At 38.4% G+C, this 15,233-nt stretch overlaps 1 protein-coding gene across 1 annotated transcript; it reads right to left on the reverse strand.

The window, feature by feature from the left end:
* Positions 1-3,450: 3,450 nt before the first annotated feature.
* LOC149707938 (uncharacterized) lies at positions 3,451-9,734 on the reverse strand. Its single transcript, XM_089863843.1, has 7 exons — positions 9,391-9,734; positions 7,881-9,316; positions 6,237-7,804; positions 5,667-6,162; positions 5,400-5,546; positions 4,544-4,639; positions 3,451-3,515 (listed from the first exon to the last, which is right to left on the reverse strand). Exons 1-7 carry the CDS (start codon positions 9,732-9,734, stop codon positions 3,451-3,453), a joined length of 4,152 nt encoding a protein of 1,383 aa, XP_089719969.1.
* Between the last annotated feature and the right edge of the window lie 5,499 nt (positions 9,735-15,233).

Consider the following 15,233-nt stretch of genomic DNA (forward strand, 5'->3'; position numbering starts at 1 on the left):
CGCCTACCGAAGGGTGGGGGCGTGCGCGAGGTACATTGGGAGAGACACGGTGCCGTAGGTCGCCCATCATCATTTGCAATCCATCTCAATTCCCTTATCCCTGGTTACACTGCTACAACGAAAACCAAATACCAGCAACATAAGTCCAAGCCAGTCATCTGAAAGACTCAAAACGATTCTTCTGAATTTGAAATATCAGTAGAAATGATTCTAGATAATCCTCAGAATTATTTTAAATATTTTAATGCTCAAAGCCAGGGGATAAGGAAAGGCCAAATAATTTTATTATAAAAATTTGATGTTTTCAGTGATAAATTAATCTCATTGGTGATAACTGATTAACTGGTACCTGAAAGCATTAGTAACTAACTAGCAATATTAGGTCCCTTATGCTTACGCTCCCCTATATTTATGTTTGTGCTTAGTGCAGATTTTAAAAATGCAACAGTTTCTTAACAATCTTAATTAAAATGAAGACTGAAGGAACAGATATTAATAAAAAATGTCTTCGTGGACAAAGACTTGAAAAAGTAAATGATAAGAAAACAAAATGGAATGACCGAAGTAACAGATATTAAACTTTTTCTTTAAAGTCATGATTATAAAACATTTATTTTTTGAAAAAAAATACTTATCTTCGTTTTTTTCACCAAAATTACATTTGCCCAAAAATTTTGTATGATTAAATTTTCCATTCTTTTCGAAATGGTTCGTGTCAAAGATTTACTATATAACAGAAACATGCGACATCGTTTATATTTACAGCTAGATTTCCAGTGTAGACCATGATAGAAACAGTTCCTCGTTAGTGATATTTAAAAGGATTGCAGCTTTTAATTTGAACTACAATGCGTTTTAATACTGGAAACTAAGCCCAATAGTGAAATAAATACGCAGCCCACCATTTGTCGGTGTCCATTTACGTGTTTCGTGTTATACGTTTGCTCTACAATCAGGGTTGTTTGATTTAAATCGGGTTGATTTAAATCACTGATTTAAATCATGATTTAAATCAAGAGATTTTTTTAAAAAAAATCATTTGATTAAAATCAAGAATATATTTTTATTTTTAAAAAATGTTTTCTAAGATTCCAAGAAGTAGTTTAAGAAACTCGAGAAGAAACTTAACTAGAAAAGACCTAAAATTAAAAATAATCATGGTTTTGGTATATTTCAATGTAAGTTTTTCCCAGAACTCCAGTTTGTCTTGCTGGAAAGGCTAGGAAATGAAATAACGGTCAAGCTAGACTTTTTATACAAGCATTTGAATAGTAATAATATCCAATAGCTGCTTAAATGTCATGATTATTTTGCTTTTGGTTAATTTTGACTCAAAAGTTTTCATGTTGGTAATTTACTATCTATTAGTTCAATAAAAATCAAAAAAATCAAATAAATCAATTAAAATAAAAAAAAATCCGATTTAAATCAAAAAAAATCGATTTTTTTGATTTTTTTGAAAAAATCAAAAAATTCAACAACCCTGTCTACAATGTGTTCCTCATAGCGAGTTGAAGTCATACCAAACTAATTCAATCACAACTTTTAAAACAGTTCTCACGCACTCAATAATATACCAAAGGTTTTTTGTTAATAATGTCTTTTATCCAGATTTTAATGATTCATTTATAAAACATTTTAAATCATCGACCCAAAAAATGGGACCCAAATTGAATCGTGGTCGTATAAATGCAGGCGCAAAACCAAAGCACCCTAAAGCGACGTTTAAAATGTCAATCATGATGAAAGATAAAATTTCTTCCTTCGGTTGAATTTAGTCGTTTTAAACAACGTTTTGCCTTATAGTTCGAAAAGAGAAACCTTTAAAAATAATCCATATCCATACTCGGATATTTATTCTAATCCTTTTCATTCGAAAACTGTTAATACCACAAAGGATATATAGAATGAATAATCTGTCTTTCGAAAACAATGCAAATGTAATTTTGGTGAAAAAAACGAAGATAAGTATTTTTTTTTTCAAATAATTGATGTTTTATAATCATGTCTTTAAAGAAAAAGTTTAATATCTGTTACTTCGGTCATTCCATTTTGTTTTCTTATCATTTACTTTTTCAAGTCTTTGTCCACGAAGACATTTTTTATTAATATATGTATATATTTCGTAAATTTTATTTATGGTCTGCAATAGTTTTCCTCACCAAAGCGTTCCCTTAGTTCGAGCAGGATTTTTCTTTACTCTACCCTAAGCAATGTGAAAATCGAATCCTCAATTGGACTGACTACTCTTCTAAAATACGTGAACGTGCCCTTGTCGAACTAAAAGATGATATTCTTATCAAGTTGCATTTGGATTCTCAAGGAATTGAAGAAGCAACTGCTGGTACAGGCTTTATGCGTTAATAATTGGATAACAACTTAGTTAATTAAACGCATTTACAGACCAATTGGAGAATGCCAGTTTTCTGGCTTTACCTCACTTGATTCCGAGTACAACCTTCAAAGTTGGCAAGCGCACTGTTAAACCTTCGAAAGAAGATATGACAAATTCCTTCATTGTGAACGTTCAGGTAAAAATTCCTGCTTTAACTATACCAAAGTTTAGCATCCAATTACTAGACACGCACAAATAAAAATAATCTTTATGCCCTATATTTATTTCTATGCATTCATCGCCAGTTTGAAATCGTCCTCATTATGATACACTCGTACTTAAACATAGTTGGTTTTCTGATATGACTCGCCTTAAAAGGTATCACTTAAGCCATACATTTCAAAATAATATATACGGCTTTGTGTAGTAAACAAACTGAATTAGTTTCTTTACCTTGTGTGGCATTGGTTTTTTATCGTTATGGATCAAATAGCAGTAGCACGTAACATTATCTACCCCATTAACATAAAGATTAATTTTTCAGAATGAAACAATAACTGAATACTTGGATAAATGTAAGATGACCGAACCACATATAGTTACGATTGGAGACGCCTTGCAACCCATAATGTGCTACGTGGTTGTAGAAAAAATGTCTTTCCTACGAACATCCCTACTTCAGGCGGTTGATGCGTGCTTTAAGATGTTTTATGTTCTTGATCTAAGTTACCCCACAAAATGTAAACACGTGTGGAAACTTATTCAGGATTCATTTTTTGAAATTGGTGGGAAAAAAACCGGAGAAGTTAGCAACGTCATTCGTGCTATGAGGCAATGGTTTCACGAAAATAACAACGATCGTGACGAGGTCTAAAAAGTTGCGGGTAACCTTTTATGAGTTATCGCAACCATTAAATACTTATTAACGGGGTTGTCTAAACCACACTGTGAACGCAAGTTTAAAATACGCGGATCACGCACCTACGCGTCAATTAACCTTGAACACAGCAAAGTCTCTCTCGCGATTCCGCTCAAGCTGGTGAAATATGCCAATTTTATTTACCTCGTGCGTTAAAACCTAGTACTTCAATCGGCATTATAGTATATGAAAATTTCTATCGCGAGACTTTAACAAACATCTTGTTCAAAATCGTCTTTCGCGTATTTTTACCTCGTCTTCCTATAAGCAAGAATTGACACTCAAGTTTCACAATAACTCTTCAATTGATAGTTATTTTTTTTGTAAAAAACATAATCTTCTTGGTTGGTTATTCATTATACAAAATCAGAAACTGTGCATGAATATTGAAGAACTGTACGACTACATTTTTAACTAAGTTCATTAGACCATTACCTTCAGCTCATAATCAGAAATGTTTTTTCTAAGACAACAAAATAAGGAACGTTTGGTGGGAAAAAGGCTAAGCTATGCAATAAACAGAAATTTGGGTTATATTTTGAGAGGTTTCAAACAACGCAAATTAGGGTTTTATTTAGAGAGGTTTTAAACAAAACAAAGTAGGGTTCTATTTTGAGAGGTTTTAAAGAACACAAAGTAGGGTTCTATTTTGAAAGATTTTAAAGAACACAAAGTAGGGTTCTATTTTGAGAGGTTTTAAACAACACAAATTAGGGTTTCTTTCAACCCAAATTTTTGTAAAAATTTAACCCAACTTGTGGCTACCTTTTATCCCAAAGTTGCGGCAAAATTACAATTAACCTTTACTAGAGTTGTTTTTTTAACCAAATATGATTTTAAAATTTAACTAGTAATGAAGTTACTGTTTAGCCCAAATCTGAGTTATTGTTTACGTTTACTCAACATTGGGTTAAATCAACAACCAATTCTAGGGTCAAGGAACAACAACCCAAAAATTGGGTCCGTTAAATACTGATTTAGCAAAGAGTTGAAAAATAACCCACTTTGGGTCAAAAACAACCCAACATTTTTAAGAGTGTAGCGGTGCCATGCGGCTAAAGAGGGGAACTAATAAAATTTTGAAACTTTTGTTATTAAACGGAGTAAAGATGTCACTCTAAACCTTTTCAAAAATTCTCGGTAGTGAAAGGTTTTGTTGGACCCTATCGACCCCCCCTACAACATGAAAGAATGTAACCGCTATCCCTGATGAGTTTACGACTGTCGTATCTGCCATCTCCTTTCTTAACAATAACATCTGAAATACAGACGACTCTATTATGACTGACCGTATTTCGAAGCATCCTTATAATATGTGGATCCAATTTCGAGACAAGCCCGACACCACATTTGATGACTTTTATCCAAAACGGCTATGGGAGAGTCTTAATTGTTCAGATAGAAGCGGACTGAAATATTCCAATCATTATATTATTAAAACAACTTGACCCGATACGTGGGATTACGTAGCCTATTGAAGTGTAATTGTGGAAACGTGATTTGACAAAACAAAAGTTATACTTTATTAATTCTTCACTAACTTTACTTAACTTTACTGACACCATGGTTTCAACGGGGACTTAAAAACTCAACTACTTTACTCATACTTATCTTGGGATCTTAGTCATCTTTTCTGGTCTATATCTCGAGCTCAACTGTTAATCTACTACTTTTTCAAACCTTTTTCTTATTTATTTTTTACAAGCTTGTGTGACATTTTCGGAGGTACACTTGTTTTCCAAATTTCTGTTTAGTCGAATTAGCTGTTTTTCTATCTTGGGGGAATTTACTTGATTGTCATAATATTTTCTGTGCTAATATAAAGGGCGAGTGCCACTTTCACTTTTTCTATTCAAACTTTTTAAAAATATCTTATTTTTCTCTAAATTTTCAATAACAACAGAATCATAATAGAGGCAAAAATACACTAAAATTGGTAAAAATAACAAATAATAAAATATGCGGGCATTAATTAAATTTTACGAATATACAGAAAATTACAAAATTAAAATTAAACTAATTAAAAGAAACATATATAACATCTTTCTTTTCATTAATTTTTTTTTTAATTTTATGCCTATGCTAGTATTGCCCTATCCTAAGTTTGGTATCGCCGTGGTGGTATTAATGGTCTACCACTCCTACTGGTTCTGCTAGGCTGGGCGTATGTTCTGGAGTCCTCCCGTTGGTTGCTCCGTGGTCTGGTCTCGTTGACGTCGTTGTCAGGCGTCTGGATCCTTTCGTGAGTGTGGGAGGGTTCAGTGTCATCAAGATTGCCCGCTGTCTGAAGAACTGTTCAGGGAGGGTGTTGTTCGTCTATAACCTCTGGTTGTAGTGTTGGGTCCTGTCGTTGATCAGTCTGTCTTCGATAAAATGTCCTTGAGTTGAATGAGGCTGTATGGTTTGCTGGACTTGGACTCTGCTCTGGCGTGTTGTCTGGTCTTGGGAGTGTTGGTGGAGTGGGATTGCGAGTACTGATATTGGAAAAGTTCTCTGGCTGTTTAGGTCGCAGTTGGATTCTGGTGCGTCTATAGATCTGACCCGTTGGCGTCTCGATCTTGTATGACAGAGGCTCTGTTGCTTTAGCAACAATTTTTGCCGGTTGCCAATTCCTTTTCCCTTTTTGATATAAAATGGCTTGACCCGGGTATAGCGGTGTTGACGTCATAGTCCGTTTTTCGTTGGCTCTAAGTACCATGTCGGTCTGTTGATGAATTATGGCTGTCCTGGCCTTTTGTATCGGGAACCGGGGTTGCAAGGTTTTGTTTGTAGTTGTGAGTAACGTGCGTAGCCGGCGACCCAGGCTTAATTCTGCCGGGGATGGACGATTCACTTTGGGGGTCGTCCTGTATTCTAATAGGACCGTTTCTAAGTCTATTCCATCTTGATTACCCTTGATAATGGCGTTCTTGATTGTTTGTACCATTCTCTCGGCCAGCCCATTTGATTGGGGTAGTGAGGAGAGGATGTAACATGTTGTACGCCCCATTTCTTCAAGAAGAGTTTAAAGTCCATGGCGTTGTATGGGGGTCCGTTGTCCGATATGAGCCGTTGAGGTGGACCATATCGTGCAAATTGAGATCTCAGGAAAGTGGTTACTGTTTGCGTGTTTGCATTAGGTAGTTCTTGTACTTCAACGTAATGTGAAAGATAATCGACCAGAAGAATACATGTTTGTGATCCGATCATAAACAGATCTGTGCCAACCATTTCCCATGGTAAAGCGGGTACCGGGTGTGGTGTCATGCTCATTGGAGGATTAGCCCGTTGTCGTTCCATGCAGATCGTGCATTCCTTCACATAGTTAGTGATGTCCTGTGTTATGTTTGGCCAGTAGACATTGAGTTTGGCCTTGGCAATACACGCATTTGTGCCTTGGTGAGTATTATGGATTTTCCCAAGAATCTCTAGTCTCATGCTTTGAGGTATGACCAATCTGGTGCCACGAAAGAGTAAATGGTGCTTGCAGTATAATTCGTCCTGATAGGGCCAGTATGGTTTACACTCTTCAGGTAATGTCTTTTGATGTTTAGGCCAGCCACCTTTTACAAACCCAATTACCAGCTGTAAGGTAGAATCCTGCTGCGTCATTTCTATGTATCGATCCTGTACTTCTTGGGGGTGGGTAGTTATGGTATGTACTGCGGTTTGTGGGCCTTCCAGTTCAGGTGTGTTGATTAACATGTGTTTTTGAGGAGCTCGTGAGAGCATGTCGGCGATCAAAAGTTGTTTGCCAGGGACATAAATTAGATCGATCTGGTAGCGAAACAATCGCATGGTAAGCCGTTGTAGACGTGGTGAGATGAGTCGTAGAGGTTTTTGCAACAATCCTATGAGAGGATTATGGTCTGTTTGTACGGTGAATCGTGTTCCTGCCACATAGTAGTTGAAGTGTTCGCATGCATAGACTATAGCCAGTAATTCCTTGTCTATTTGGGCGTAACGTTGTTGGGTTGGGTTAAAGGATGTCGATGCGTATTCCACTGGGTGGCCGTCCTGTAGGAGAACGGCTCCTACTCCGTGCGGGCTTGCGTCTACTGATAGTACGATTGGTTGCTCCGGGTTAAAATATGCCAGTACTGGGGCTGTGGATGTAAGTGTTTTTAAGTTGTCATAATGACGTTGGTGTGTGGCTTCCCATCGAAAATCTGCATCCTTTTTAAGCAAGGCTCGTAGTGGAGCTGTGTCTTCGTTAGAATTAGGAATGAATTTTGCGTTGTAGTTTATCATGCCGAGGAAGCTTTGTAGCGCCAGTTTGTCTGTTGGTGGTGGTAAGGACGTAATCGCTTGGACTTTTCTTGGATCTATTTGTACTCCAGATGGGGTAAGGAGACGTCCTATGTAGGTTGTTTTTGTTACTGCCAGTTGTAGTTTTTGACTACTAGACCGTAATCCTATTTGGTAGGCTTTTTCTAGAATTCTTGTTAATGAATGTATGTGCGAGTTCATGTCCGGTGTGGCAATAAGAAAATCGTCCGTCGATATATGTACTTCTGGAAATTGTGTCTTTGGATAGATGCGTCGTAAGGCTGCTTGACAAACTTCCGAGCCTGTTGAGATGCCCATGGGGAGGCGTGTGAAACGATATTGGCCTTCTGGTCGTGGCAAATGTGCACAGCTTTGAACTGGACTCATCAAGTTGTATTTGCCGGAAAGCGCTCTGGACGTCCAATACAGTAAAGATTGTAGCTCCATTTAGCTCCGCAAAAATTTGTTGGGACGTTGGAACTGGATATGGTGTGCGCATTATAGTCTTGTTGAGCCGCCGAGGATCAATACAAATGCGGACTTTGCCATCCTTCTTTGGGGCGGCCACCATCGGATGTACCCAATCCACTGCCTCCTGGACTGGGACTATGATTCCAAGTTGTAGAAGTCGGTTTAGTTCATGCCTCACTGGCTTTTGCAGTGCTATCAGTATTTTGTGGGCGGTGGCTATGTGAGGCATAGTGTTGGGTTTCATTTGTATGTGATGGGTGCCCGGAATTATGCCAATTTCGCCGAATACTGAGGAGTATTGTCGAATTACTTCCGTGGGTGTAATTTGTAGAGTCGTTTTCGTATGGTCTTCTTCGCCAGCTAATGATGTCGAGTTCACTTGATATTCTGAACGTGGTCCCAATGGTCTTCGGTGGTGTTCAATGAGGCCTAGTTGAAAAGAGGCTGCGGCACCTAGGATTGGCGTCCGGTCGTCCTTTATGACGTAAAATGGGCAGGTGATTGATGCATTATAAGAGGTGCATGGGAGATCGACTATGCCTTCTATCGGGACTGTATGGCCAGAGTATGCTGTTACCGTGTGGACAGGTTGCCGAAGTGTCAGCCTGCCTGGTAATGTTTCGTAAATTTGGTTTGGAATGATGTTTACTTGAGATCCTGTATCCACCTTGAAGGTTATTGGCTTGTCAAGGAGATATATTTGGTCGTAGATCTCGTCCTCTCTCGGTAAGTGTGTAAGTGGACGTAGGTCTAACTTGGGTACATCAAGTGTGTGGGTGTCCAATGTTATACTGTAGTTGAAAACCTCGTTATAATCGGCTGGGATCTCGTCAAATACCATGGGCTGGCGTGAGTAGTCCTGTAAGGGCTCTCTGTCCTCCTGGGCCTGTTGTCTTTCTTGAAGTGAAAACGTCTTTCGACACTTGGGGCGCCAGTGTCCCCTAATGCTGCAATTGAGACATTTCGAGTTCCGTGCTGGGCAAGGTCTCCCCCCGTGACTTGTAGTACAGTTGGGACAGTCGTGATTAGGTTGCCGCTCCTCATATGGGGTATTCCGGCGATTACTGGTTGAAAAGCGCGAAGAGTTAGTTTGGTAGTGTGGCTGGCGCAAGATGGTTGGGGGTGCGGTGTGACGTGGTCGCTGTGTCTGGAACCTCCGTCGATTCATTGCATCAAGGGTAGCGATTGGTATGTCGTTTGTTGTATTTACCCGAGTGGCGTGCTGTGTGCCCATCAAGTAGGCCTGAATGCTGAATGTTTCTTCCGCTTGACATCGGGCAACAGCTATGTCAAGTGTCAGGTTGGGTGTAAATAGTAGTTGTTTCCGTAGTTGTTGTGTATGCCTACGACGATTAGGGTGGTTATCAATTGATCAGTTAATGGAGTAAAATCGCGCTCATAAGCCTTGGCCTTCAACTCGGTGAAGAAATGATCGAATGTTTGGTTCTCTTGTTGTTTCGTTGTTAGAAACAAATAACGCGAATAGAGCAGGTTTTTGTATGGTTGATAATAAGTGTCAAATGCCGCTATAATTACCGGAAGGGTACGGGCGTCATCTACTTCTGGAATTGGAAGCGTATTGTATATTCTTCTGCCGACCGGGCCTAATACGTGTAAGAATGTGGCGCGTTGAATCGATACGGTTTCGCCATTTAACTTGGCAGCAGTGGCGTATATGACGTAGCCTTCTTTGTATTCCCTCCAAGCGGTAGCCGGGTCTGTACCGGGTATAAATTGCGCAGGGCTTTTGAACGATGCCATCTGGAGTCAGTCTCCTTCTTCTGTGGTCGAAATCAGTTTGGGCCTTGGCGTGTTGTGACGGTACGGATCTTTCTGTATACGTTTGCGTGGGGCCGGTATCCCACCTCTATCACCATGTTATAATAATAAGTCGGGCATAAAACTTAAAAACAGTATCTTTATTACTTTGATATAAGTTAGTTAGATTAACATTAAGAATCACTACATCGCTCGAGTATCTGACCCTGACTGTCGACTCGCCGATCTACCTAGCCTGACTATAGCTTTGTTTATCGTGTACGTTTCTTATTGGCCAGTCTAGATCACGTGAATAAGCTAGCCTCGTCTGGGTCACGTGACAACATTATAACAGTAAATACCTTCTTTTTAAAAGTAACGAAAAAAGTAACCGAGCTTGCCAGGACTCGAACCTGCAATCTTCTGCTCCGCAGTCAGAAGCGTTATCCTATTCGCCACAAATCCGTTGGAGGCAGAACAAAATGCTATGCAAACAGTGTAATATATGTAACGGTTTTACCATGATTTATAAATTAATTAAAATAAAATACTTAGACGTAATTGTTCTTAATGAAACTTCAGAAGTTTAACATTCCCTAGTTGCTTGATAATTCAGAAATGTTCCGAACCTTAACTTCCCAGTAGTTTCTGAGTTATTCGATGGAGTGGAACACCAAAAATCTCATGCTTTTTCTATGGGACGCTAAGCCTAAAATCTGTGAATTATTTCTTTAACATTACGGGAGGGTGTGGATTCTTATCTAGAAGGGCATACCGGCCCTCTAGAATAATTATACATTCGCTGTGGAAAAAGAACCCAAGACATTTATCACTCACAATAAATAATTCTTACTTTTCTTAGTTTGCTTAAGCAAACTTGTCTTGCCATATTCCACAGATGTAGCTATTGCATTTTTCAGTTTTGATCTAAATTCTGATTGCAGACTTATGAATTTTTGGGAAACTGGACATCATATCCGAAAGAATTACCTATTACATGGTAATGCGTGCTCAAAATATATGAAGCCAAAACAAAGCATGGAATCATCGAAGACGACATTCCATGATGTCAGCATCATGTTCATACTATTTGCTGCTTTGAATATGCTGTCCATTTCGATCCTTTTCACCGAAATGTGGTATGTGCAGAAGAATTCAAGGATAGAACAAGCTCACAGAGCTATGGAACTGAAAATCTATTTCGGTTGAATCAATGTCTTTGATTTCCTTGTAATTGCAATTATTGATAGGTGTTTTATATATATTATCGTTAGAACATAACAAAAATGTGGAATAATGAATACTTCTTCTCAAACTTTGCACTTCTCACTAACTAAAAACAAGGTAGAAGATATAGCCTTAAATATTTCAAACATACGCTTTTCAAATAAAAACTTGAAACACCGGTTACGGATAACCAACAATACGCTAGCATTATTTTTAAGATAAATAATCGGTGCAATTATTTGGATTGTTCAATATTTAACCAAAAATGTTATGATTCCAACAAGGTCAAAATCTTAAGATAAGTTTTTGATATTTTAACTTAATTTAATTTTATCAAATCCCGTGATAAATTTCATTCGACGCGGAACGTGCCATGAGGATTTTGTTAATAAAAAGGCAGAGCGTTACGCGATTGGTCTTAGGTTCTTATTTAAAATTATCCTAAAATCTGAACCTTATTTGAATTTTAAAACCATTCGGAAGTATTTCTTGAATGTTTCACTATGCAGACTGGTCTTGTAGTTAGTAGAAGAATCGATAAAAATCACTTGGTTTTCTACTTCACCCTCCCTTTAAATGGGTTTCAGGAAATGTTCATTATTATCAGTGATTTTACATAATGTATTGGAATGGGTGAAAAGATGTTTGACAATTTTGCGTGTAATGCTGAATATATATATATATATATTTATTTCGAATTATTTAATCATAATGTTATAAAAGGTATTTTCCTAATATTAAAGATGTGCTGCGTGTCCCCTTCTATACTGATCCCTTGTGCACTTGAAGATTCCCGTTGCAAATTAAGACTTGTCTTACTCCTTCCCAAAATAAAATTCTCTAGGAAAAGCAGGATGACCTGTAATTAATGAAATTGTTTGTAAATTAGCAAACCATGTCGCTCTATTTTATGAACTCAAGGTTGAGTTTGCTATACAAAGGTCTGTCAGCCATAAAGGAAAATTATTTAAAAAATGATCGCTTATTTCAAAATAATTAGCATTTAATTAGTCTTAAAAACTAAGGACTACTGTGTCGCCATTGGTTTAGAGGTGTCTGATAAACCTAACCTCTTACCTTTATGCTATTGGTTGAATTTTCACAGACTGAGAGAGGTAAGATCATAGTTCTGACTAGCAGACACCACTAAAGTAATGGCGGGGCAGTAGTTAGACGTCCAGAAGCCGATTAGGCTTTACACATGAAGCACGTAACATGTGCCAGGGGGAGCTACACGATATTCTCTAAGCTCCTAGGAAAGAACCTCTCCCTTACGCGGAGGGAAATAGTTCAGTAACGCGGCTTCTTCGAATCCATGCGATCCTTCCGCCTTAAGAACCGATTTACCAGGTACATTCATTCGGGAACTACTATGAAGACTGAGCAGGGTGTCTAAACTATTCTTTTTTAAATAAAACTATTCACACTACCAAAGATTATTTGGGAGTAAGGAACGAACATCTTTCAATCTGGGTAGCTTTAGCTTGGACAATTTAAGTCACCGTGTATATGTTTTTTTTACGAGGAATGTTTTCTGTTCTCGCGGTTACGGCGAGCCCAGCCGTCGGCGGCTCGGGAATCGGGATACCGCCGATATCTAGCCAAGGCTTAGTGTAGTTTTCGAGTCTACTATTATTCGCAGAGCTATTTTTCTCTTGCAATTAAAAAAATTCTTATGATACTTAGTTGAAGACTTATTAAGTGACTCGGAAATGTTCGGAATTTGAGCTTTAAAACGTTGACTATATTATAAAGAGTACCGAACGATACCGCAAATTTGCCTTCAGAGCTTCAGGGTTAAGTCGACGGCTAGGTCGAGTCGAGGTCCCATGCAAGAAAATAGTAATAGCCGTCGCCGATTGATCTGGCATTAAAGAGGTTATTTACGGTTAGGGGCTCATGATTGCTTAAAAGCTTTTTGGTCGTGTGCTTAGTTTTTACTTCGGGAATGTCATGAAATCCATGGCCAAAGCTATAAAAAAGTGTGTGAAGCATAATCCGCTTTTGGTTAGACTAATTAAATTAGAGATGCGGAGGAAACAGTGTTAATTTCCCCGTGCTTTATTTGGTGAGTGTTCTTCGTAGCCGTTCTCCATAGCTAGGGTAATGCGTGTAGCGTCCATGCATTGTTTCACATTTATCCCACACACAAGTCTGTCTCGAATCATCTCGTCCAAATTGGTCCCGAAGCAACAATGCTCTGTTAGCTTCCTTAATTCTGATATGTAGACTGAGATCGAATCTCCTTGTCTTCCGTTACTAAGGTTGAATCGTAATTGATGGCTTGGGATTGAAATGTTGGCTTAAGATTGTTACCAAGGCTGCGTATGTCTTGTTCCGGAATAGTCTCAGGTCTGACGAGATTTCTCAATAGGGCATACGTGTTTGATTCCAATACGGTCTGAAGTATGGCTCTTTTTTAGCATTGTCTGTTATGTTGTTCAACGTATTGTGACCAGGGTTCAATTTTGTTATCGAACATCTCTAATCTTCCAAATATGGCTACCATTTTCACTGGTTAAAGAATGTCGTGGTGCACTTGGGTGCGGCTCGGATATACCGCTGAGTTAGTCTCTTTGTGACATGCGTTCTTCAATGTAGGCCAGGGCTTCTGTTATTCAATCACACCGTCGATCCCGCCTCCGTCGCCATTTTTGTTGTGTTGGTGGTTCTTGAGAGATTGAAACTTAATTAGTTCATTAAAAATTGACACTTTATTTACATTCTAAAATTAGTAAGTGTCACATCGTCAAGAGCGCGGGTCGGACTGAATGTGGCGATATGGAGTAAACGGCTTTTATAACAACAATGTAGTTTCCTACTAACACACAGCTATAGTTTTTAAGATAGATAATGCCGAGCTCTAAATTAAATGCTAATTACAATATTGTATTAAAAGATCATATATTTTAATTTTAATTATTTTCCTTTTGTATTTAGAAAATAATTGCCGTTCTTTTAAGGTATAATGTTAAACTTTAAGATAGGAGCGTTTTACGGGTGTTCCGTTAAATAAATTAGACATCATTGTCAGTTCGGTTTCTTAAATAAATTTAAGAGGGTCATCCGTAAAATACTACATTGTTCATAACTTGAAAACGGTGTAACTTAGGGCTAAATCGGTTAGAGAAATTAACTTTTCAACTTAAAATAGTCCAACCAAAGAACATTATCCGTAAATACAATGTATACATATCGAGGATTTTATTGTATTATGAATGTCCATGAACAAATTAACAAATTTAAAGTATAGTGGACGGTTTGTTATGTTCCATTCTTGACCCGGGGGGGGGGGTAAAAACATAGGGTCAGAGATAAGTGGTAATCACACGTGATTTGCAAAAGTATCTCTACAAGTTTTATTAATAGCAAACTTCAACGCTCCCATAGTGGTTATAGGTATAAATATTTCCAACTCACCTCCAAGAGGATACACATAGCCAAATGCTTCAAGATGGACCAGAAAATTATCAAGCAAACAAAGACTTGTAATTGAAGGGATGCCTACACTAAGCCAGTGGCTTATTTAGGCCTACAGGTGGTTCCCTTTACCCACAGTTAACCGAAAGCACCCTACACCTCAGACCACCTAACCCATGGACAGGCAAAGCCATGTTAAACCCGCGTTAACAAATGGCACGCGTCCTCACGCGTCTACTGACCGCAATTTATCGCCAAATGTTCCGTAAAGAAATATTCGTCTGTAATGGTTCGGGAGATTTTTTAGCCAAGGCTCAACGTTAAACCAAAGAGAATATACTTTAGCAGACTACGGAATAGACGACGCGAATTTCGCGATCACGTGACTCACCAGAACTAGAACCCTAAAACTCAGGGCTACCAAAAAATGGTAGAGCTTCCGCTCCTCTTGGTATATTCTCTATGGTTAAACTGACTTTATAATCAATGCCAGAGTGATATTCACAAAAACTAACTTGATAGATCGTTTATGAATCTTTAATGAGAGAGACAGAGACAGAGAGGCAGAGAGAGATAGAGAGACGGAGAGAGACAGAGAGACGGAGAGAGACAGAGAGAGAGATGAACATCGGTGAATGGAGGGCTCTACTCCTCAAAAAAATCAAAATGGCGCCAATTTTACAAGGGTTTCGTGAAAAATTTCCAACGTCCACCACCTGAACGCTAGTGTCAGGCGTTGTTCTAAGCAAACTTAGCTCCATATTCTGTTGTCTGTCCATCGGTTAGGTGGTCTCAACCTATACTAACTATTACAGTTAACCTTGACAAGTTTTCATGGGAAGGAGGAGGAAAACC

This window comes from Phalangium opilio, unplaced genomic scaffold (genome assembly GCF_054372755.1).
Source record: "Phalangium opilio isolate 3A_F unplaced genomic scaffold, DU_Popi_V2 ptg000013l_1, whole genome shotgun sequence".
NCBI classification, from domain to species: domain Eukaryota; kingdom Metazoa; phylum Arthropoda; class Arachnida; order Opiliones; family Phalangiidae; genus Phalangium; species Phalangium opilio.